At 36.3% G+C, this 25,501-nt stretch overlaps 1 protein-coding gene across 1 annotated transcript in view; it reads left to right on the top strand.

Annotated features, from left to right (window-relative positions):
- Positions 1-7,352: 7,352 nt before the first annotated feature.
- Positions 7,353-25,501, top strand: part of ARAP2 (ArfGAP with RhoGAP domain, ankyrin repeat and PH domain 2) — a 129,906-nt gene continuing 111,757 nt past the window's right edge. Inside the window, 4 exon segments of the mRNA XM_037390934.1 lie at positions 7,353-7,432; positions 13,380-14,440; positions 21,617-21,687; positions 22,624-22,703. Of these exon segments, the coding sequence (XP_037246831.1) occupies positions 13,575-14,440; positions 21,617-21,687; positions 22,624-22,703 (1,017 nt within the window). The 5' untranslated portion in view covers positions 7,353-7,432; positions 13,380-13,574.

Genomic DNA, 25,501 nt, shown 5'->3' with positions numbered 1-25,501 from the left:
AATGTTCAGAAAACAAGCCACGCTCAGCTATGCTGGAGTAAAGCTAAAACACAAAACATGATGCTAGCTTTTTGTTTTGTTTTGTTTTCATTTCTGAGTCTGATCTATGCCAAACCACCCAGGCACAGCCTTTGGTTAGCTTTGTGATCTGGGTGGGGGGTGTGGTGTGGAATAAAAGCAGCTTATATTCTGTGTTCTCTTTCAGTTTAATTGTTGATAACTATTTGTAAGTAGTTTGAATAACATTCCATGGGAAAAAATAATCTTCTATGTACCGATCAAAGACAAAGACATTGCAGACTAGGACTTTATGAGTCCTTATCTTTGGAATGGTAAAAGGAACTTCTAGCCCACCTAATCTGTCCTTTACTACTTGAGCATAGACATACAAAACAGTAGGAGTCTAGGGGAAGATAAAAATATCAATATGTACTCTCACATACATATACTATATTATCCTGTTTACATTCTTTTACAGGAGATTGTCTTGATTTAGCTGAGAACCTACTAGGCCTGAAATCAAGCTTGAACTGTAATATGCATTTCCTGTATCTCTCTTTTGTGAAAGAAATACAAACCACTTTGCCTGGTGCTTCTCTTACAATGGACAATGCCTTGCAGGCACAAGAGAAGTGAGCTTTGATGACAAATATGAAGAAAAAGTGGGCTTTCCATAGCCACTGAAATACCCTAATCAGTTTTCATTAATTTTTTTTCATGCTCATTTAGACCATCAATGCACTGTAGAAATGGCAATGAATGGTTTTAACGCATTAATTTAAACTAGAATTTGCTTTATTTTTATTTTTATTTCGTTTTAATTTTGTTCTGTATGCAAGAACTGTGAAGGCCTCCAGGATTCTGAACATTCATAAACAAGTGATAAGATTTGTATTGCAGTAGCTGAACAAGTATGTAATTCGAATTCCATACCGGTGTGCATAAAGCAAAAAGATTTAGTCAAGGTTTTAGTCTTGCATAGATTGTTTTCTTCTTTGTGCATACAAAATTGAATTATCTTGAATCAGGCCTTTGTGTGATGCATTGGCTTTCCAATTATTATGTAAGGAAACTACAAGATTACCACAGTGCCTCTGAAATGTCAGAAGCTTGATTAACTGTTTACCTGGAGAAGATCATAATTTCCACAGCTGTTGTGCTTTTTGTCTAATTTTATAAGATTAAGAAATAACCTAATTATTACCTTTGGGAAAAAAGTTATTCTTGAAAGAAAAATGCTTTTTGATGTGATCAGCAGTTATATTTTGTAGTTATTAAACATGATTGATGTTGTTTTAATGTTAGTGTTTAATTATAGAAGAAAAACTCTAGGCTTTTCTATCTAATATTGAAGTGACACTTATCTAATTGCATTTTTAATTACATTTTTAGAAGGGAAAGGCTGTAGAAACATGACATGGAAAGTATTGTTTTCACTTGATGGTATTTCTTTTCCTAATGACAAAGTACTAGTCTCAGTTATACTGCTGTCCTCAACAGAATTAAACCTTCATTGCTCTTAAGAGATACCCTTGGTACAAAGTAATCCTTGAAGGAACAATGAAATTTTCTGAGTAGAAGGTGGTGAAAAAGATAGTGAGAACAATAACTACCTGGATATAGAATGGTGTGGTGTGACTAATTTCAGCAGAGCTTGCAACATGACCTGAGTATTTGAATGAGATTTCTTAAATGGCAATCTAATTCAAAACTGTAGGCACAATACTTATGCCATCCTTTCTTTACCTAAAATAACTAAGGTTCCTGGTACTTCCAGTACCACCTGGTACTCCCCAGGTGGCTTGTCTACTTTTAACTTTCATTTTAGCAGTTTATGTTTGAGTCTGTTTCTCAATTTGTTATTTCGAAAAGAGACTGAAATCTAAGGAAACCTTACGTGAAATTGAATGTATGTAGTAAAACTTCAAAGACTTGGCAGTTCTCGGCTTCTAACCACTTAATAACTTTACAAGAAACTATTCAAGGACAGAACGGGTATCTTCATTATGAATTTTCTATTAAAGTATTAACTGTATATACAGTAAGTCTGCAGTTTGGTCCCTTTAATAGCATCAGAATCCTGGGGAGTAAGCCAGTTATCATGAGTTTCTTTCTTTGGTTGGGCAGAAAGCAACAAGGAAACGAGAAAACAGAAGAGAGATAATGCATTTCACCAGACCCAATAATAGTATGAAATTGTGTTGAACTTTATACAATTTTAACAGTGATTGTACTTTGGAAATTTTTTTCCTTTAGAAATAGTTCTGTGATGTCTATTATGTTTCATTACTTTCCATGCCAAATTTGCTCAAGTAACAAGTAAAATGAAAGAGGGAAGTGTCTGAGACAGTGACCTTTAGATTAATAGCAGCTTTAAATGTGTCATATGTGGTTTCTGTAGTATGCAAGCAAACCAAGGCTCTGTAGGTAAAACCTTAATGATGTGTGATTCATTACAATTCAATGAACTGTGCAAAAGATGAATATTGAAAAAATTTTGCACTTTGATGTGCAGGAAGGTTCCTCAGAGGGATTTATTTTCAAGTAAGTTTAAGAATGCTCCATTACACTTCTCAAAGACGAGAGGAAGTTATGCCAAAATAAATAGGTACCCTAAATGAGAGCAATAGCAAAGAAATAAAAAGGCACTTACCACATGATTTGAAGCTGTATTTGTATTCAAAAGCAACTTGAAAATATAATGAGAGAAGTACTGGGATAAGGTCCAACAGCAAGCATAGCACTCTGAAAATGAAAGTGTTAAAGTTACCCCTCTAGATTTTCTAGTGACAGATTTCTTGGAGAAACCCTAAGCAGCAGCTAGAATGAGAGACTAATGCCAGGTATTTTCTAATTTTTTTTTTCTTGGTTAGATGCCTTTCATTTGAAGCAAGAGCTTAACCCGTCTGCCTTGCTGAAATAAATTTGCTGTTTTCATTTCTAGGCTTGTGAACTCAGGTGAATCTTATACATAGGACGTGCTTTTACTTCCCCTTAAGCAATGAATTCGAACAAAGCAGTACTGCAGACAAAATTCTCAGGTTGTCTGCAGATTGAAATGCATATCAGTGTATGTGAAAGTGGGGGATCACCAATCCATAGGGCTGTATTAACAGGTTTGGGCGCTGGCTCAAGACAGGACATGGAAAAGGTTAGTCCAGGGAAGTACTGTATTGTGTGCTTTGACAAAAGGCAGTAGATAGACTCGTTCATTTCTAGGGATATATTTTGTATTGCCATCTTTGCAGACACCCTCTGAGAGTGAGGTCAAGTTCAATGTTTCTGACTCGCCCATCACCGCTATAAGAGAGGTGTTTTTAGAGCAAACATTACTATTGGTTTGTAAGTGTTTTTGTTCTCAGACATAGAATCTTAGTTAATCTAAACAGCTTTTTGCCTTTAGAGGATTTTGCACGTGCAGCTGAGTGCAACATACAACACATAAGCCAGAAAACTCACTCTGACTTATTTGTCACCAGAATTGGTAAAGAAAAATATGTCAGTATATTGCAAAAGTAATCAGTATCACCTTGTTACACCAGCTTTATGTGAGTTGTTTCAGAAGTCACATACCAAAATAACTTAAAGGGATTACCTCATGAGTCCATCAGTAGTTTTAAGGAAAACAGACTGCATTAAGGTCAAACATATACCCATTAAAGGAAATAAGATGGCAAAATCCACAGTCATGTTGTCATGCCTGTAAAGAAGAACACCAACTAGTATAACTAATATTAACTAGTAAAGTGGTAGTCTAAAAATACAAATCCATTATATGGTACAGGGAACTACCTTATGATGCTTCTCAGAAATCAGACTGACTGTTATACAATTACATTAAAACACTGGGTATGGGTCAAACTGGCTTACAGGACTCAGTAAAAATTTAAGTTGGTGTCCAATGAGACATACAAAAGTAACTGAGTTATAATGCATTGAGTAACTGGCTGAGAGGAATCCCAAGGTCACATAAACAGCTGATAGCAAATGCAAAACCTGAACCTAGATATCTCAGCTCTTGTGCTTATTCTTAACTACAGTCCTGTCATTTTTCAAAAGCTTTGCAGCATTTTTGTCTTACTCTGGGTGCAATATGTTCCCTCCTGCTAGAACTCTGCTTGTGAAAATCATAATGCATGATTTAATTTCCTAGGTTAGTTTTCCTGATTATTTTATTAACAAGAATATTGATGCTATACTATAACAAGAGTAGTAAACTTCCAAAGACATAAGGCCTAAACACTAACTTGCTGGTTGTCTGAGCTGCAGCTAACATTTCATTGCTTATAACGCTTCAAAAGCTTCAAAAACTAAATGCATTTTACCTTCTCAACACCTTGAGAAGATTGGTAGATGAATTTTATTACCTCTGCTTTAAAAAGAAGCAAATGAGACTGAAAGGACTGGAGAAGGCCATGTTTAGAACTTGGACCTCACTGCCTTGGACTGTGTTCAGTGGGAATATGTGCTATTTTTATTGCAGAGGGAAATTATCTCATTAAAATTCACAAATAAATTCTGTGTATTTTTAGATAGCTGACAAACTTCATGTAAATATCAAAGATAATTTTTAGGCCATCCATAAAGGAAGGAGTAGCAGTTGTTTCCCCCAGTTTATATTATCAGCTTGCTGTTTATGCAGCTAGTTTCAGAGTTCTTAAATACAGTAAATATGCAGCAAGTAGAACTTATTATATACATAAATATGAAGCAAGTAATTTTAAAGACATGCACATGCAAAAATTACAATATTTGAAAATTGGAAAATAACTGACTAGTTTGAGTCAGTTACATTACTGGCTTAGTGAAGAATAAAAAATGTGGCAAACATCTACTTTGATTTATGACAAACCACACTGATAGGGTGTGGAAATCTGAGGGAGATTTGTGTTCTAAGGATCAGTTCCTGTACAGTTTAGATTATATTATTCCATCATCAGTTAAACACAGACTTACATGGTTATTCTTATGGACTGATACTATTAAAAGTAATCAGGCCAATATCAATTACTGGAAAACAAGGTTATTTTAAGCGTTTTTGTAACCATAAAGCTGAGCTGGAAGGGAGTCTTACCGTGTTCACTATCAATGACCTTCTTGTATGGTCAAATGTATTTTAGGATACAACAGGCCTTAATGTCTTCCAAAAGTCTTGCAACTTCTTTTCATAATTACTTCCTAAACTTAAATTTTATCTTCACATACTAAAAAAAAGTTACCTACCTAACATTTTTTCATGATGGAAATTATCAGCTAATAAAATCTCTGCAGTTTTCAAGCCTGACAGCAGATTTTCAAAACTCAAGAATACAAACAAGTCATAGAATAGCCTGTGCCTTATGTCGTATTTGAATTACAGTAGAATTGGCAAGGTGCAATTTTTGTGAATTTTTGGTTGTTGGTTTTTTTTTTTTACCATAATGGTAGAAAGCCGTTGTTCCATGCTCTGGCAAAGAACTATATGCTGTAGATAAACGAGAGACTTGAGAGCATTCTTAGAATCTGGTAAATTATGCTACTTTATTTCTAACAAAACCAGCATATACATTTGCCCGATACTGATAGTGTAATTTAGACATACACAAAAAGACAAGAAAAACACCTAATGCCCCCCAAAACCCAACATGGGAATTTCTTGACAGAGAAGAGCTCAAGGGTACTAATCAATGACCATACCTGAAGTCTGGTAGGAAAAAGAAATTCAGCCCAGCAAAAACTGTGGTTTTGCATGGCAAAGTAAAGCTACAAAAGATGCGGGTCTTTTGTTGTTTACAGTATCTGAACCATTCAAATATTTTAAGTTACTGTGGTTAAAATTCCTTTTCTTAGTCAGCATTCATTGGCATTCTTACTGTTCTGAAAGGAAACTAGGCTTAGCTGGAACTCTTAGGCAAATCTGTGATTGGATGACTCTGTGAGTCACTGGGTTACAATCCAGAAAGGCTATGACCGAAAAGGGTGTTAGTAAACTGACTGAATCACATCTGTGCACTGACTTGGTTTGGAAACATATGGGTCCCTTTGCAAACAACTGGGAATGACACTGAGCCAGACTTAGCAAAAACATGAATAAAAAGTCAAGCAAGAACATATCAAATTTATTTAGGTTATCTAAAGAGATGAGACCAAAAGTTTGCACTGGAGCAGGACTTTTTTGCCACAAAATTTGCTTGCATAATGCAAGTGTAGGAGGTAAAATTAACTGGTTTTTTTGTGGGGTTTTTTGGTTGGTTTTTTTTGTGGTTTTTTTTTTTTTTTTGTACACTGGTATTTAGGCATGTAATAATTAGGACTTGCAGCAGGATTTTCAGATACACTGACGGAATTGGTTCTGTAATGCTGAACTTCAAACTTCTAATTGTTTTAACTGGGAGCTGGAGAGTGAAAAAGCTGTTTACGTTCAAAATCGTGATCCTGAAACCTCACTTTACTGCCATAGCACCAACAGGTTTTAACAGCCTTACTATTAGTCAGGCTATCTGGTATGGCAGTATTTAGCATGTGGCAAGCAGCAGAAAGAACCTAGGTATGCTTGCTCCTAAACGAGCACTTTAATTACCGGCCTCTTTTTCCTCAGTAAACCTTCACTGCTGCAAGAGCAGCAGGCCTCAGGCTTCTGCCCCGACAGCATGGGCTTCCTGGGCCAAGGACATGCGTCCTTGGATTTAAATAGAAAAAAATCAGGACTGACACATCAAGAAGATGTGTATGTACATTGATCGTGTATATGAAAGTACTTTTTGGTCTTATTTTGTGTAACAAAAAGCTAGCTTCAGTTGCATGACTGTAATTCACACATGTAGGTGAGTTCCTAGAAGCGGGGAAGTTACATACGTTGCTGACAGTTTAGTAATTCTTTGAATTATTTATTTTTTTAGAAAAGCTGGCAATCCCTCAGCAGCTGTGCCGCTACTGTTAAGGCAATGCCGCTCCTTCGCACCTGGCCTGACCTGCCCTGAGCACCGCTCCGGCTGGTGCCAGAGATGGCCGGGAGCAGCCCGCTACCACACAGCCCGCCGCTTCCTAGCCAGGGGGACGCCCGCCGCCACCCCAGCTCGGGCTGCCGGAGAGGGCGCGGGCGCCTGCGAAGCGATGCGCTGGGGCAGTGAGCACTCCCAGAGCCGAAGCCTGCGGCTGCGAGCGCGCTCCCTCCCGGCTCCTCCAGAAATATGCTGCCCGACGAGCACGCCCTGAGCACCCGCCCCGGCGCGGAGCGGCAGCGCGGAAGGGCGCGGGGCGGCGGGCGCTCCCGCCCGCGCCCAGGTGGGGCCGCCTCCTGAGGGAGCGCCGCGGGCGCGGCTTGCCGCGGAGCAGCGCGGGGGTGGGGTGGGGTGGGGTGGGGTGTGGAGGCAGGAAGGAAGGAAGGAAAGAGAAAGAAATCAAGAAAGTGAGTGAGCGGAGAGACGGAGGGGGAACAGAGAGCTGAAGCCAGGTAAAAGCCCTGCTCTTCCCCTGCTGCTGTCTCCCCGTCCCCGGCTGCCTTTGGCCGGAGGTAAGCCAGCCTCGGCAGGGTGCGGCGTTTGCCAGGTAGAGGGCGAGGGCTGCCGGCCTGCTGCCCTGTGCTCGGCGGCCTGCGCCGGCGGCTCCCCGGGCCGGGCCGGGCTGTGAGCGCGGAGCTGCTCCGTGGGCCGGGCTCTGGGGCCCCGGTGCCGCCGGCAGCGCAGACCGCGCCGCTGGGGAGCGGCTTTAAAGTTACCGGCGGGTGCGGGGCGAGGCGGAGCAGTGTGGTACAGGGCATGGTTCTGAAGGGCATCAGGTACCGAAGTTGTAATCTTACAAGAAATAGCTCGTAGGCAGGTGGAAAATACGGCGTGTATTAATTTTTTCCCCCTCCTTCCTGATTTCTTTTTAGCTTAAGTTATTTTAACGGTCTGTATGTAAATGTCATACTAAGGAACAGTGCTTTATTATTTATTTTTTATTTATTTATTATTTGTTATTGTGCATCTGTTTGTGAGTTGGTTTTGCAAAGTTGGACGCAAGCAGACTTCTTGTTAGCTGCCAGTATATTTTTGGATTTTTTTTTAGCAGAAAATGCAGGAAGTTCACTTTGAGAAAGCCAGAGAGCCACCGGGATGTCCTAGATATAAGAGACCAAGTGAAGGATACAGCGACCCAGTGTTACCAGAGCAACTGGCTAAAGTGCACTCAGCCAATGCCTCCTTCAGCATGCTTATTCATGGCGTGTAGCTCCTTATTCCAGCAACTCTGCAAGTGGTTCCACTGGAATTACTTGCAGTATGAGGTTTGACTCTGAGGTAGAGAAAGTGGCTGAAGTTTTCTCTGGGAGAGAAGTGTTCTGAAATAGAAACAACAGCAAAGAAACATTTGGGCAGAGGATGTGATTAAAGGTATTTCGTAAACCATGCTTAGTAACTTCCTTGCATGTGGAAGGGGAACAGTTCTATCAGAATTGTTGCAATCGGTTATCTTGCTCTGAGTTGACCCAAATGTTAATTCATTAAGTAACCACTTTAAAAAGGTCATTTGAGATTTTTTATTTTTTTTTTGAGAACACAGTCGATATGCTGACTGTGTTATGTAGATTTTTGTAAAGATCTTTTAATGATCTACAACCATTTCCTAGTCCTGTTGTAGTGAGGTTTTGTTTTGGGTTTGTTACCTGTTTATTTGGATCTTAATCTAGTATGTGCTTTAGCAGAAGCCTGGAGCAAGCCTGAACTTGCTTGTATTTGTTGAACTGACTGCTTAAAGTGTGATTATCTTTCCATATGCTTCTAAGGGTTTGACACTTTCTTCAGGCTAGTATCTGTAGTAATCTTAAAGGCAAAAAAAAGTCTCACTTGGGAGTTTCTATATTCAACTATATCCTACTGGTCATACAATTCATTATTAAAAGTTTAACTGCTTGCTTGCTTCAACATAGATTTGTCTGTATTCCAATCAGTGTTATCTTGAAGACTTTTCAACTTGAAAGTCACAGAATGGAAGAATCATAAAATCAATTGCTGTGTCTTTTCAGAATATTAGATGCAGGTACTTACCTTCCATGTGAAGGAAAGATCCAGAAAGTTATGTATGTTTTTCTGTGCCAGTGCTGTCGTTTTTCTTTGGTGCTGTTTAGCTGTCATTTTTAGCAAAACAGAACGAACTGTTATGCTGCTCTAAGTTGTTGTACCTCATTATCTAAGCTCCTCCCATAAGATGGGAAAAGAACATGAAAATCAGTTTGAGCAGCACTGTGAGAAACATAAACTTCTATGAAATAAGTTGGATAAGGCTTGGGATGTGCAAGAGAAATTGCACAATTCCCCTGCCAAAACTTATTTTCTTGGAAGAAAAGACCAGATTTTTCCCTTGTATTGTTTTTTTTTTTTTCCACACAGCAATTTAGATGCTTTACCCATATTTCTGTAAGTTGAATGGTAAAGTGTCTTCCAAGAAGCCTGATATTTTTATTTTTTTTTGTCCAACTCCTATAGCATTTTCCTGTCTTTAGTAACTATGTTGAATGATGCCTTTTGTCTTGGTTACTCTATATTGGAGAATGTAATAATACAGCAAGAATCAATTTTATTTAGGCAAGACCAAATTCCCTTCATTTTTTTTTTTCTTTTCTGATATTTATTTTTGTCAAATGCTGTAGGAAAAAAATCTACTTTGCCTTGCTGCTGAGAGAAGTTTTGTTTTACAGGGTATATGCAACCAAGAGCACTAATATTGAATACTGTTGGTTATTTATACTTGTTACAGTACAAATATGGATGTGAAAGTGACTATATGTAGATAAATGTGTATATATCATATATATGCACTACATCTCTAATGCTGTACAAACATTCTTCAGGGTTTCTTATGATGTATTCCACAATTAAAACTGTGGAGGAAATTACATTGTTTTAAATTGATATTAATTACATTGAAATAGATTAATCTGTTGAATAAGGTGATCCTTGAATTCTGCTTTTCTACATACTTCTTGAGCTTAAGCCTTTAGTAAGGATAAAATATTGCAAGAAACGATTCAGTATTCTAGCCTGCAGTACAAATATTCACCAGTGTGATTTGTTTATTTGTTTAGCTGTTTGTTACTTGAATGTTTGAGTAGTCAAACCAAAACAGGTGTCAGTATAACCCTTTGTTCAGACCCACAAAAAATGTGTGACTGAACTTATGGTAGCTAACCAGCTGTATAGCTAGGCTAGACCTATAGCATGTCTTTATAAATCTTGATGTATGCATTGACAGCTTCTGCTGTAGATTACTACAGAAAATGAAAATGGCTTGGGCTTCAACTTCTACTAGTTATGGCATTTATGGTCAAAGTGTCTTTCCAGAGAGCAGTTTCTTCCTTTCTCAGTCTGCTACGTTTCATTTGCAAAATATGCTGCAAAAAGTAATGCTTCTTGCAAATTTGGAAACAAAGTTTGTTCTGTGCTAGGTAATCCTCTGCATTGTTATCCTCTGCATTGTTATGTGGTTTATACAGACATGGGTTAGGATCCAAACAGCTGATAATACATGGCTATTTGAGTTCCTGAGTAACAATGCTGGAGACGTTCCAGAATGAGCTGTGTAGGCAAAGGTATTGCATGTAGAAGAAACAGCATTTAGATACTGAAAAGTGTGTGTAGGTGTGTGTGTATATATATATATATTTATATAAGAAAATATTTGTAAATATACAACTGAAAGCTACTTTCCTGTGTCTTTTTGGTTACTGCTGAAGATGGAGGGGTTGCGAGAAAGATACTGTCTGAGAATAAAACAATAATACCTCAGAGAAAAAGCCAGACACTACCATGAAACCCAGAACTGCCACAGAAGGTGGAAATGGCTGAGATAACCAATTGCTAACTCCAACTTTAAAACTCATAGATTGATACATCGAGATCTACAAACCATTGTAGAGGTTTTGTATACTTGAACATGTGGGTTGTTTGGGATTGTTTTTTTGGTTGTTCTGTTGGTTTTTGGTTTGGGGTTTGTTTTTTTTTTGGGGGGGGGGAGGTGTTCAATAATGGGTATGTGAAATACTATTTTCTGGCACAGACAGTGCCTGTGTGATACTTTTTGCCCACTTTAGTAATTTCTGTAGCAATTATTTCTCATTCTGTACTCATAGTACATATTGAACTTCTTAAGAGAGTATGTATTTGTATTTTTTAGGGTTTAGAGATGGGTGGAGGCCCTACGTTCAACTTCTATGTCTAGAGGCTCGTTGAAAAGCTTGAGAAAATGCTGATGTCTGAAGTTTTCAGAGGAACGATGAGTGCTTAGATAAGTATGTAGGTTGGGAAAGGACAACGTTAACTTTAAAAGCTGATTGTTAATCAGTCTAGCTCAATCCAAGGTGTTTTGAATTTAAATGACTTGAGAATCTTTTGAGAAGGGTTAACTCTAACAAAGCTGATCTTTCTTGAGAGGTTGCTATCTGACTGGCCTACAGAGTCGTCTCTAAAAATTGTATGTATTGTATGTATTCATTTATTTGTATGAACTTTTTGTTCAAGATAAGTCACTTCTCAGACTTGTGCAGTGATCAAAGCTGATAAAAATATTGCCCCAAAAATGAAGTTAAAGTGATTAGCAAGAATCCAAAGACATATTTTAAATAACAGAACATTTATAGTAAGCGTGCTGTGTTCGTTTTTACATTTCCAGGAAAATGTAGGTTTGTTCATCTTTTTTTTCTTATTGTTATGTCTCTCACACACATATATATATGGTGTAAGTATAGAGAGGTTTTTTCCCTGTTCTTGATTGCCACTTTCTGAAAACATGGTAGTAATAAAGATATTTACAAAATCTTAGAAGAAAAGACTTCTAATGATTGAGTTAGTTATTTAGTCATTTATTTCATAATAAAGTACAATTACTGATAGCAGTGATAACGGTTGTACTCCATTCAGTATATGATTTTAAATTTAATTGCATGTGGCTTTGGGGAATGAGGAGGGGCATAGTTTTGTTTATGATTACTTTTCTGAAAAACAACTTAGTTACTCAAAAGACATTGGTGAAATCTTACAGGAAGAGGTTTTATCCTTTATTGGAGGAACTTATATGGTACAAAAGTAATCAACCTTTTAAGCTTCAATTCTTAGATCATAAGTAGTACCCTTCTTGCCAGGAAATATTTTGAAAAATAAGTATCATTACCCACTACCGTGGATATATTCTGGATATATGATTTATTTTCTTTCTAATCGTTGTTTAAGTCTTAACCTCTTCTACTGAAGCGGTTCTTTCTTTTCCAGGCTGCTTAAGGCTAGTACCTGCATGCCAGGACAGCTGCTACAGTCAGCAGGATTGCCTAAGGCCAAATTACCCTTTATGTGGGAAGAGGGAGGTGAAGAAACCTGCTGACTGCAGCTGATCTTAAACCTTCTTTAAAGAAATGTGATTTCAGGCTGTCTCAAACACCTTCAGAATAGTACCTTCGTTGTCTGCTTTGGATTTTGTAAATTGTGAATTTGGATATGGCCCTGAAGAAAGAACTCGAGATAGGTGGTAGAAACTGGACAGTGCCAAGAGCTGAGTTGGGAAATATTGAGGAAGAACTGTCATCGGCAATTAAGATGCCAAATGTCCCTACTGTGGAGTCCAGAACTTTCCTATGGGGTTATGCTAGTTTGTGGCCAAGAGAACTGCTTCCTTGACAGAGCTGAGAAGCTCAGTAGTTACCTGTTTCCTGTTTGCCTTTGTGACACTTCTCTGAAGGGCCTGATCTTGCAAGGTGTATTTTGATCACCTCCATAGCTTTCTGACTGTAGCTTTTTAAACAATTAAGGCACTTCCCAATCCCCCCACCCTCTGCTCAGAAACTATTCTACCTTTGTAAACTATTTTGTTGGTTACTGCACTTTTTCAGTTGGATGTTCAGTTGAAGAGGGCTTCAATTCACAGTTCACATAGAATGCTTTAGCTAGTCATTTTCACTTTCTCCCACTGAAAACATGTTTCTGTGCTAAAAAGAGTTTAAGGCTCATAAGTTAAGGGAGTAGAAGCCCTGCGCTGTAGTTAATTGGTGCTGGCATGGGAACAGGATAGCTTTAGGTTCCAGCTCTGTCCTAGATTGCTTTTTCTCCCCCTTATATCCAAATACTGTGTAATAAGTGTGTGTGTAGATAAGTGGTTTATCTCTTAACTGTTCATGTTAATGTTAACTACTAGGATTATATATTTTAAGATTCTATTACTTATGCTGACTTAAGACTTTGATTTCTATATTCTCTTTATAGAGGCCTAGATAAAAGGATGGAGAAGTTATGCAGTTTATGCCCTTTGAAATTTTCATATATAAGCAATTTAAAAATATTACTGTCCAAATGACAGGGAGCCTTTCAGAATTTTGTCCAAGATTAATGTGAATTTAGATGGGATTTTTTTTAAAATTATCTTTTTCATTTTCATAGGTTTGCAGTCTTTAAAAAAAACCCAAACATCAGTTCAAACTGAAGGAACCTGAGGAAGTGTCTTGAAGAAACTGATGTTCTCCGTTGGCTGGCTGATACCAAGTTTAAAGGGCTTTGTTGCTAGTGAATATGTATGCATCCTGACTATATTTCTACTTGACTGTGGGGTGGAATATTCGGAATGAAGCTGCCATCATGTCATCCACAGACAATGGCACTGATATTGAAGAATTCTTGGTCCACATAAACTTGGGGCAGTACCTTCCTAACTTTAAAGAGTATGGCTATAACATTGTGACAGACTGCATGGGAATAAATAACAGTATACTTCAGCAAATGGGAGTGTTGCCTACAGGACATCGCAGAAGAATTCTTAAGCAATTAGACACCACTTTTTCAAAAATGCAAGGAGGTTCTCTTTTGTGTGAAAATCTAAAATTCAAAGATTTGAAAGGTTCAGAAAAGCAGCAATATTTGTCCTCAGATCAGGAGTCTCCAATAAGCAATTCAAGTATAGACAGGACTAGCTTGATACCTGCAACATTGTCAGAACAGCTTAATAAAGCTTACATTGGTAACAAAAGATTTGATCTTGCAGAACAAAACTTATTAGAGGCAAATGACGATCGCTTTAAAAATTCAGATTTTTCTAGTTTATACCAGAATTCAGACAGAATGCTAAAAGCTATCCATCAAATTGGATGTATTAAGATGAATACTCAGCCAGATACATCACTGGAAGAAGCTGCTGCATACCAAGCTGATGAGCGCTTGACTGGCTGTTTGGCATTTCATGATCCTCCTACTTCGTTTGCTCATTCATGTGAGACAAAATACAATGAAAACAAACATCTCATGTTTTCAGATGAGGATGATTTATCTGATAGTGAGCCAAATTCTCCATTCTTTAAGTTTAAAGGAGAAATGATAGACAATGACTTATATGGTTCTTATGCACAAAACTGCATGAAAGTATTTCCAAGAGCAACCCGGTCTTTTATATTAAGGCATCGGCCCGTACCAGAAATTCCAGAATCAAGTGAAGTTCAAGCTTCATCAAGGTAACTGTTCTTTCTTTCTCATAAAGAATTGTTATCATTGTAGAAATTATGGTTTGGGGTTTCTTGCAGGTTTTTTCTGTTTGGGTTTTTTTGTGGACTTTCAACGCATGTGCTGTAGATACACTGGATTTGGTATAAATGTTGCCAAATAAATTGAAGGAGGATAAGCTTCAATGCAAATGAAAAGCACCAATGAGATTATAAAGGGAAATTTTAGAACAATGTTTCCTTATAACCTCCCCAGTCATCCTTGCGTCGACTTATTTTCAAAGAAAGGAATCTTTATTGCTTTAGGTATAATACTTACTAAAAACAACTATATCAAGCATTTTTAAAACTTAATCTGTATGCTGTTAAGATGGGGAAGAATAGAAATACATAAATGTTACAAAACCAAGATTGAAAAATAACAAAAAGTTGTTGAATCTCTTCCAAACCAAAACATTGCTAATAATATTAATTAGATATAGTTCGTGTTTCTGATGAAATTCTGATCTGTCAGAGGGAAATGGTGACAAAATAGTGTTTTCAAGAGTGCTAAACCTTCACCCTTAAGAATAAAAATCTGTTTTTATGATGAGACAACAATAATTGTAAACCACCAGTATTCAGTTTGTATCTTATAAATTTTACAGCTGTATCTTTCAAGGGATGCTGTTCTTGGAAAATAAATATTTATTATTTTATATATGTAACTTATAAGAAAGATCTAGGAAGTTTTACAGACCTTCACATGTTAATGTAGTTTTATCTAAAAAGTGGGGCAAAATTTAGTAAATCCTTCTTGTCTGTTTTGTGTATTGTATGGTGTAGCCACCCTGTAAACAAAGAAAGATGCATCTGATATGATTGTATGGATGGGCATAACAAGATGATTACACAAGAATCTTAAGTTCTAGCCTTAAAACACATAAAATTTATATGTAAATATAAACAGTTGTTGTTTTGAATTAGAATAGGACATTTATTTTGTAGAGGAGTTAACTACATTATCCTGTAGGTCTATAGCAAGGACTTTCTTCAAGATGGGTCTTAGATTAATTTTTAAATTGGTTGTCATTTAACTGTTAAATCAGCAAATGAATGCAACCAGTTTGTCATATTAGGAGTTGGCTTTTGCTCGTGTTTTCATGATAACAAAACCTTAGCTTTTAATGATGTTGTAGTATAAAAATATTCTTGAGGCATTCCATCAGGAAAAAAGTGGAAAAAGGGAGGGGGGGTTGTACAGGAGAGATGCGAGAGGTGTTCAGAGTTTATGTAATCTTTGTAAGGATAGTTCTCTGCAGCATTGGTGAGGATAGTATTGGATAGAGTCCTATAAAGTTTGTTATGATAAATTGCACTGGAAAGTTTGAATTTGTTTCAAAATACTCATGTGGTGTGGGTGTGGATTTTTCTTCCTTCAAAATGGTTGAGTTCATAGCTTGAATCCACAAATTAGTGAGTAGCACTTACTGTCTTGAATAAGAATTAGTTGTTGTAGCTTGTCTTGCAGAGCTATGATGGAATGTAAAGGAAAAGGTCTGATGTTAGAACTTAACTCCAGGCCTATCTTAATACAAGTAATATTGTTTGAACATTAAAAATAATAGGCACAGAATGTGCAGTTGATCATAATATTACAGGTTATGTAAATGAAGAATGTCTCCCCACAGACTGATTTGTAATATTTTTGGTTCTGTTAACTATATAATCTTTTACCTGTCATGCTGGTTAAGTGTCTTAAACAGAGAAGAAAAATCAATGCAAAGGCATATGCAAAGTTTTGTCAGCGTAGTCATATCCAAATCATTAGGTTGCACTTTTTAAAGTAAAAAAATATTATTTTTTTTAAACCACTAGCTATGCCTGGAAGGGACATGTCTGAGAATGTTTTGTATTTAGCTTGTCTTTCATCTCCATATCTCAGCGGTTAGAAACATCGTTAGCGAGTTTATACATGCCCTAAATACAGAGTTTTCCCAGCATTTATGTTTCTTTTAGATTACTGAAAGAAGTCAGTACTAAACGTTGTAATACAATTGTCTGATTGAACAGATGGAGCGGCAAAGATTCTTTGCAACAATTAAGATATTTTGTATGCCTTAAAAATTGTTTAATCAGTGTGTTTTACGTTGCCAAAAAAAATTGTGCTTATTGAAACTTCAGTATAATCGTCTTTAAGCGAGGAGTAGCTTTACATTAAGTTTGGTAGAGTGATTATTGCTACTTCATATAATAAAGCTATTCCTGCTGAGCTGAAATGGGAATCTCATCCTAAAAGATAACAATAGTTACTAAAAGAGTACTATTAACGTCCTTTGAGAAACAGTCATCCAGTAGAGAGTATATGCTATATTTATAATCTTCCCACCATTGAAGTAAATCCTTCAAATCAGAGTCTATTAGTGATTGATATGTGACTGGGTCATTACCCACCATTTTGATTTGCAACCTCCAACTTATTTTCTTCATCTTTATGCTCCAGTTATAACAATATGGAGATCTCGAAGGACAAGTAGCAGTTTGTCTGAGCAAGGTCAAGGTTAAACCAGAACTTAAACTTCACAGAAACATTCTTGATAACCTTGCTGAGTATTTTTTTTTAGAGGCAAAGAACTAATGCAGAACTTTAAAATAGCAGCTTGCAGCATCTTTAACATCAGGAAAGATCATGTCTGCCTTACAGAGCTGCATAGACAAACATCCTCAACTGACTTTTATTGATAGACCATAGTTTCATCTGTATTACGTTTTGTGAAGGCTTTTCCATAGAGGCAGAGAAATCCTGCTGAAATCTGGGAAACTCAGTGTTTCTTTCTAGTCATTCATGGATATTAGTCTTCAAATTTTTATGCAAGGAAATTATTTTCTCATGATCTCCTATGTGCAATCTGGCACAAAAAGTTCACAGGGTGAGTCTCCTTATGTCCCTTACCAGTGCTGTGACCGTGTCACTTTTAGTTACTAATGGTGTGCTTGCCTTGCTTGCAATTGTATTTGCTTCCCTGTGCCTCACTTGTGCTCCTGGTTCTTGCCTGTAACAAAACACAGCTGATAAGACGTTATAGCATTTTAGGAGTTGGAAATATTTTGGTTTTCTTTCTTCTTTGAAGTATATGTGGCATCACTGTAGTACTGAGGGGTGCAAATATTTTTTTCTTTAAAAAAGTGACAATTACACAGTGTTCTTGATAGTGGTGTCATTGTGCAGATTTTAGTAGTGTTTTTGGGTTATCAGTATTGAAGCGATGCATAGTTATGTCAGATTCTTGTCAGCTAGACTTTTCCTTCTTATGATGAGCTCTCTGTTGACGCAGAATTGGTAAAGATGACTTGAAAGATGTTTAAAAGCACTAGAATTATTAAGGGGATTGCAAATCATATTCTAAAGTTAAAATAATCTGCATCCAAAACATCTTTATTAGACTGTCATCACCCTTTCTGAGACAGTGCATTCTGTATTTAGGTGAGAAATCTTAAATTTTTAATGTGGTTCGCCAGTCGTGTTGTGGAACAGAACAAGAGTTAAACACAGAGGGTTGGAAGTTTCATGGTCAGTCTTGATACTTTTGGTCTAAGTGACTTCTTCCATTTACAGGCTTCAGTAAAAGCTTCTGTAAGACAAAATAGTGAAAGTAATGCAGTGGATGGAGCTAACTATTGATGTGCCTTTAGTGCAAGATTGAAGATAATAAGCATAGAGAGAGTTTTATATGCTTTGGATCATGTCATTTAGCAGTCACTCAAGTGAAATAGCTACTGTTGCATCATTCAGAGCAGCAATCTGTTCAAAGAAAAAGCTTAAGCAGATTTATGGCGTGCTAAACCTGTTTGTTATACAAGATTGCTACGCAGAAAATTTCAGACTGATGAACTCTATATGCTTTAGGTTTTTTCATATCCCTCAACTTTGCTGTATTCTTCAGAAGTGGGATTGCTCTGATTGTTCGTTAACAGAAACAACTAGATCAAAAGTAATTCTGGAGAACGAGCTGCATTTGGGGGAAAATATAAATGAATGAAATGAATATTGATCCTTGTGCTGAGCAGGCACTATTTGTTTTCTGCAGCTGGCAGATCCTATGGTTGAAACTTCTTGCTTGGTGCTGATACTGTTTAGACTCTCTTTCTTAACATATAAATGGTAAGATTGCTAATGAGGTGCCCAAGCTGGTGCTGCTGTGTCCCTCTGCTTGGTGTTCTGTCACACAAAACAAGTGTTTCAGGAGAGAAAAGCTGCTCTTCTTTTCCTATGGTCAAGCATCACAACTAATTTACCTCTGCAAGCAGTCCATGAATCTGACAGCACGCTGGAGCGCTTTTGACATGTTTGCATTATGGGAGGGTTAGGTCTTCAGACAGACAGAAAAGAAAACATGCTTTGAATGAGCTTGAAAACAAAAGCCTTGTTCATTGAAAACACTCAGCAGATGAAGGTTTTGAAGCACTGACTGCTTGCAGTGACCTCTCTCCCTCACTTTATTTGTGAGGTGACAGCAGTATATTGAATAAAACAGCTCAGCTCAGTCCAGTGCAAAGCTCTTGCCTTTCCAGTTTCTCAGTCTTTAGCAGGACCAGTCACTGCCTCATCACACCCTTTCATCCTGTTTATTCTTAAGGAAAGGGTGGTGGGGAACAGTATGCTGCCCGAGCCACATCCGGTACCTCTTAATATATGAAAATAGTGGGTCTTAATCTCCACAGTTGTTACAAAGCAATAATTTAATTGAAATTATTATTATGTATTTGTAGAATTGGCACTCTTTGTGATTGGCAGACTGCTTGCACTAACCTTCCTTTAAAGAGCAAAATTAATGATCATCTTTATCTGAAGAGATATTACATTTTGGAAATGGTTAAGGAAAGTCAGAGATTGGTGTGGATAAAAGATTTTTTTTTTACATCTTATTTGCTTCCAGAGAAGTCTTCAGTATTTTTCTGTTTTTTCCATCCAGGTATTCAGTTTGTACAATAACTAACTAGCTGTTCTATTGAGCATTAACAAATTATTACAATTTTATAGCTTGTACTGTATGTTGTTTGTTATACATTGTCATTCAAGCAGATATTCAAAGTAAACTTGTTTCATTTACTTTATATCTTGAAGTAGTTTTTACTTGACTTAAGTTAGAATAGAACTTTGTTCTCAAAAAATGACAAAATTTTTATTTCTGGTTGTGAGGATAAAGACTAATTTGCTTATTAGCAGGTTTTCTTGCCATGTATACGTACATGTAGGTACATAACAAAAAAAGAATATACACATCCTGAAAAAATGTGAATTTTAAAAAGGCAAGTCTTTGTAAACTGATTTTTAATTTTTTCTTTCCTTCTGACTTTATCTTCACTCTTTGCTGTTACCCTTGTCCTCTTTTAAATCAATCTACCCTAAAATGAAGTCAATGGCTCACTGATTTACATAAGAAAACTGTGATTTTAAAACTTCTTTGAGTCAAAGCTGCTTAGCTGTATCTCTAATTTGTTTCAATGCTATTAATACCCTTAAAAAAATCCCAACCTAACAACAAAAAATATGGTCTGTTTTGAAAAAGTTAGATATGTGGGTTTTTTTAATAAGCATATCAGGTTCTTTATGACTAGATTAGTACAAATGCATGAAGTTAGTTGGCTAATGGAGCTTCAAATGATGTAACTACATCAATTTTAGTAAGATGTATGAAGAAACACAGACTTTTAAAGTATTTGCTGTGTACTTTTTGTAATTATACCTCGGGAGAGTAACAAATCATGTATGACAGCTAGGCTATGATCCACCATCACTGGCCAAACTCACCCTGTGTTTTCTAAAACCAGGATTTTACAATATCATTGAGGAACTTAATTGATATAACCTGGAAACACTTGAAATGTCAAGTAACTATAAACAGTGCAGCTTCTGTGTTGAATTTAACCTAATAATTTGTTTGGTGCAGGTTAATGCATGGGTTAAAAATGATATGAAATAGTTCATAAATGTATGCGTTCTGTTGTAGAGGAACATCAGCCTGTAATATGGAGTAATTCAACTTGGACTTCATGGGACAGTATTTCTAAAGTTTTGAATATAGCTAATCTTAAAAGAATAAAATTTCTCAGTATGTCAAGTGGGGAAACAAAAATTAGGAGTATTGATATTTTTGGTAAAACATACTTATCTTTGGTTTTAAGGATGGAGGACCTGTTAGAAAAACTTCAGGGATCTTGTATGGCATTTATCAGTCACTGGATATTCTATAAGGATGCAGTAGGATCCATAGCACTTATTTCAAGCAGAGAAAATGAAATTAAGAGGAAAAATTACTAACTATTGATGTTAACTGGGGAAATCAGAGCTTGGCTGCAAACAGCTCTAATACAGACTCCTGGAGTAGTAAAGATGGGTTAGAAATTTACTAATTCAAGCATATTTGTTCCTGTGTTGTTATTCTAAAGGTACTGTCTCAGCTTGAAATCTCAATAATAACAAAACAACAACAATAATTGAAAAAAAATAATGTGATTTTTAGGAGCATGATGAGTGCCACTATACATGAAATTGCTGAAATAATTAAGGGCCAACACAACATCAAGAATAAAATAATTTTTCTGTTGTGTGTGGGGACACATTCTTATCTATCTACAAAACATGCAGTGGTAGTCACAGGCAGTTGCAGTACAATGTCTTTTGTGTCTCAGATTGAAAACTTTCTGGAAAAAAATTGACCTTAGAAAATCAAAACTTTACAGCAGTTTTTTTCAGTGCTTGAGAGCCTGTTTTATCTGGTTTCCCATGCCCAGGCTTCCTTTGAGCTTAATGTTAAATTAGACTTTCATAGTACATTCTTCTTTAAATATAGTCATTGATATCTGTGTGAAGGAGAAGGGAAGGTAAAGGGTAGGGAAGAATGTGGAATCTCCATGCTTCCCAGCAATCTAAATGTATCATAAGGTCAATTCAAAACCAACGCACACACACAGAAAAACCCCAAACTCAAGATGAGTGCTAGAATCAGAAAAGTATTTAGTGTGAGAAAGGGAGAAAACCTCATTTTTAGGTGACTTTTAAATTAAATCAGAAATTTTCTCAAGACTTAAAATTGATTGTTTCTATATTTGTATATAATTTTAATAGCCTAACTGCATAAGATAATTTTGCTCCATTTCTGGGAAATTTCATTTAATGTTTTTATTCTGTGCTATGTTTTATTCAAGTTCCCTTCAGAAAAGAAGAAATGTGGATCCTGTAAATATTTCTTGCACTGGGAAGCAAATTTCACGAGACAGTGAGTCAAACATGCTAATATTTACTTCTTGAATACTGAGGAAAAAACCTTAGACATGAAGGTGTCTGAAATTAGTATAGATTTGCTTATTTTAAGAAATATCGGTCATCTGGAAGGTCTGGGGGAAAAAAAGTAATAGCAGAGCATTTAAGCACTTCTGCATTTTTACTTACTTTCTGTTTATGAACAAATATAATGAAAATCATAAAATCTACTCTTTAAACCTAATTTATTTTAGTATACTTTTTTAGGCTACAGTATTTTGAGTTTTCTAAGATTAGATTCAGATTTCTTAAGCAGACTTAGCTTTTTCTTGAATGTTACAAGACATGTATTCCTGAATAAGGCTGCTTAATTTGTTAGTTAGTGCTCATAGCTTCAGGAAATAACAGAAAATTAATCGTATTAAATAGTTTACTGGAAGAGTGTAGAAGACTTTTGCAGTCAGTTGTAAACAAAAGTTCTTTCATGCTCTAGAGGTGTGTCTTGTTTGAAGTTATGCATATTAATTTCAAGTGAATACTTGATGGCAAAATGAACATTGTGCACAAATGAGTTTTCATGTGTTTTGGGTTAGTTGTTGTGTGGGGTATTTTTTGTTGGTTATTTTTTTTGTGTTGTTGGTTTTTGTTTAAGTCAGAATAAAAGGACACTTTGGAGCTATTGCTCCTAAGAGTGTGCAACAGAAGTTTTGGTTTTTTAGCTTGATGCAGGGTGGGAAAGAAGAAAAATGCCTGTAGGCAAGTAATAGTCAAATTACATAGTAATAATAGTAGTAGTGTCTGACTAGGTAGTGACTGAATGGGAAAACTGTCTGAAGTTCAGCTAGAAATGGGAAATTGTTTCTTGTTCTTCAAAATTCCTTCTGAGAAGGATGGAGATGATTTCGTTAGTACTTTAATAGAGCATTGATGTATGACTCTTTTTTCCTTTAAGACACTTCCACAGAAGAAAAGCCACCTATCATCTCTCCATATGGGGAAACCTTTATTTGTGACAACCCTGAAGATGCTAAGGTAAGTTGAGAAGTCTGGTTATAAATGGTCTGTCTTATTTTCAGTCTTCATATTATGTATATTATATAGCCCTTAAGGTGTTTTTTTTCCTCTGCTTCTTCAGTTCCCAGTACCTTTTCTGTCTTGTTAGGTATATGCAAAAGGTTTATACTGTAAATATTTGTGGACTAGTGATTCTTCTCAACTTTGAGATACACTTTGTACTGTTCAATACTAAAAAGAAGTTGTGGCGTGTGTTGGTTAGGTTTGGTGGGGTTTTTTATTATTATTATTATTATTTTGCTATTTTAAACAACATAGGATAGGTAACTGACAGTTTTCTTTTTCTTTTTTCAAATGCCCAGAGCTGCCATATCAAATATAAAAGTCAGTTACAGGCAATTGCAGTCTACCTTGATGCCTTCCTTTTACCCTCTTAGGTACAATGGTGTATTGTAATACTTTGTGCCTAAATGAGGTTCAGTGGTGGATAACCATTAGAATTGACTAGTAAAGGTGTAAAATAGCTTTTTGCGCTTCTGATAATTGTGGATCAAGACTGGACAACTCTACACAGGCTTATGTATGTCCTATGAAAGAAGTTTACATGTTAACTTAGGTGATCTAATGGTCACTTTTGGCCATACCCTTTTTTAATTCCTGCATATGAAAGTTCTCGGGACTTCTGATATTTTTCATACATCCCTTAAACTTCCTGTATACCCAGAAAGTCACTTTTGTTGTAGGATTCTCTGAAGAGAACAGTTTTGTTGGGGTCAGTTATGAATGATGTGAATGCCGCAGATGGCATGTGGACAGACTTCTTGAATCATGGGGAGATCTGGGAGGTAAATTAGCTTAGTGAGGCATCTGCCACATGGTGTGAATCCCAGCTCCTACTTCTGTCTCAGAAGGATACAGACCAGAAATCGTTGGTTCTGTAATTGCTTATACTTGTCCCATCTGATCTCAATCCAGACAGTTAGAGAAAACAGTAAATTATTCTTAGTTTCTGTCCTAGTCTTTGCTTTAATGTTTCACTTTTATAACTATTGTAAACTGTTGACTAAAATGAAAGCAATACAGACTGCAATTCAGAAAGCAAAACAGATGCCTAGGATTTTAATATGGTAGGAGTTTTTCAGTAGAGAATAAGTGGTTCAAATTTCATCTTCTAATGGGAGTGGTTTTAGAAGCATAAAAATCTTCTCTGGTTTTGGTTCTTTCTTTCCTCTGGAAATATGTTTTGTACTTTTTTTTGTTGACTTTTTAATGAGGTACACGTAAATTCATGTTGTTTCTCCTTCTAGTTTTGGTTATCTGCACACAAAAGTGAATTTTGAGCTTTCGTTTTCTTTCCTTGTGTACAGTCTTGTCTGTGACAGTTGCCTCTGCCAATGTCTTTAAAAATTCAGAATTTTAACATCTTTGTACTTAGTTCAATGGCATAAGCAGGTTTTCTAGAAGTTTCCTAGCCTTGTTACTACTTAACATCATTCTGTACATATCATTGAAATACTTGGTTGGAAAAAAGCATACCCAGGGAGGTTGTTGACAATCTTTCTTATCTTAAAAAGGTACAAAATACAAAAATATCATGCTGTTAAACTGGGTTAACTGCTTCAAATGAAATTGCTATTTTTGCTGATTTTATAATCATGATTAATGCAGTAATTATAAAATACTTTTCCTGATCTGAAGGTTTGGATTTTAATTATCATTTTCATGTAAGTGAACTGGGTTTTGAGATATATTTATCACATGCCTGTTGGAAACGTCATAGTTAATTTTAGTTCCATTAGAATTTAATTGCAGACAAAGGTCATCAAGAAGAACCATAAAACAAAGATGCTAAGATACATTTCACTTTCAGATTTTTTTCAGTAGTTATCAAGTATCCTGGGAACAAATAAAAGAAAGTTTACAGAATGCTGTAAAGTAGCTGAGATTTTAGGGCTTGTAACTGCTGCTTTATTTTAAAAGAAACCTCAAATGAGAATATAGTTTGTCTATAAACAAGAAAAATTAGCAAATTGTTATATTGACTGAAGTTTGTTCTAAGGGCTTATATACTATTACCCTTCTTCCTGTTTCATTGGTGTAAAAAAGAGAAGGCTTCTATAGGCTATTATAAAGGGATCGTCTGTAGAAATAGGTAGCAAGTCACTACAGACTGGAGGTAAGTAAGCATGAGAAAATAGTGAATTAAGGCTATAAAGAAAATATGTCTTTGAGTTGGGTTAAGAAGAAAGAACTAGAAGCAGAAACCTCTAAAGGGCAACCTGAAGAAGGAGCGTTTTTGTAAAGTATTGATTTTAAAATAACACAAATAAACCCCCAAATGTTTTAGACCTAATTTATTGTTGTGTCCAACTGAAGAATCTAGTATATTAGAATTCCTTCACAGAAAAACTGCATTGTAATGAGTTTAGACCTCCAGAGTAAAGGATTTGCTTTGTTTCTTGCTGTTGGCAGTCAGACTAAATTAAACATGCATATTGAGTTCATTAAGCTATGTGAGCTCCTAAGCATTGTTCTGCTGTGGAATGCTGGCCAGATTGCAAATCTTACCACTTTAAAATACTAAGGGTTCTTATTTTAGGAGGAGTTTATCTTTATGGACCTGTATAAAATTGTATTGCCAAACCGTAATTCAAGAATCAACCTGAGAACTGTGACATTAGCTTTAGTAGAAGACTAAGGTAGCATCTCTTAAAGGAAGATGCTTGTCCTGAATGGCGTTGAGTCTTTGTTTAATGTAGCTTCAGTCCTGATACTCTTCATGAAGCTCATGTTTTAGCATTCAGGTTTCCTGACTT

The sequence above is a fragment of the Falco rusticolus genome, chromosome 1 (genome assembly GCF_015220075.1).
Source record: "Falco rusticolus isolate bFalRus1 chromosome 1, bFalRus1.pri, whole genome shotgun sequence".
In the NCBI taxonomy this organism is placed as follows: Eukaryota; Metazoa; Chordata; class Aves; order Falconiformes; family Falconidae; genus Falco; species Falco rusticolus.
This window is presented reverse-complemented; position numbering and strand designations above follow the sequence as displayed.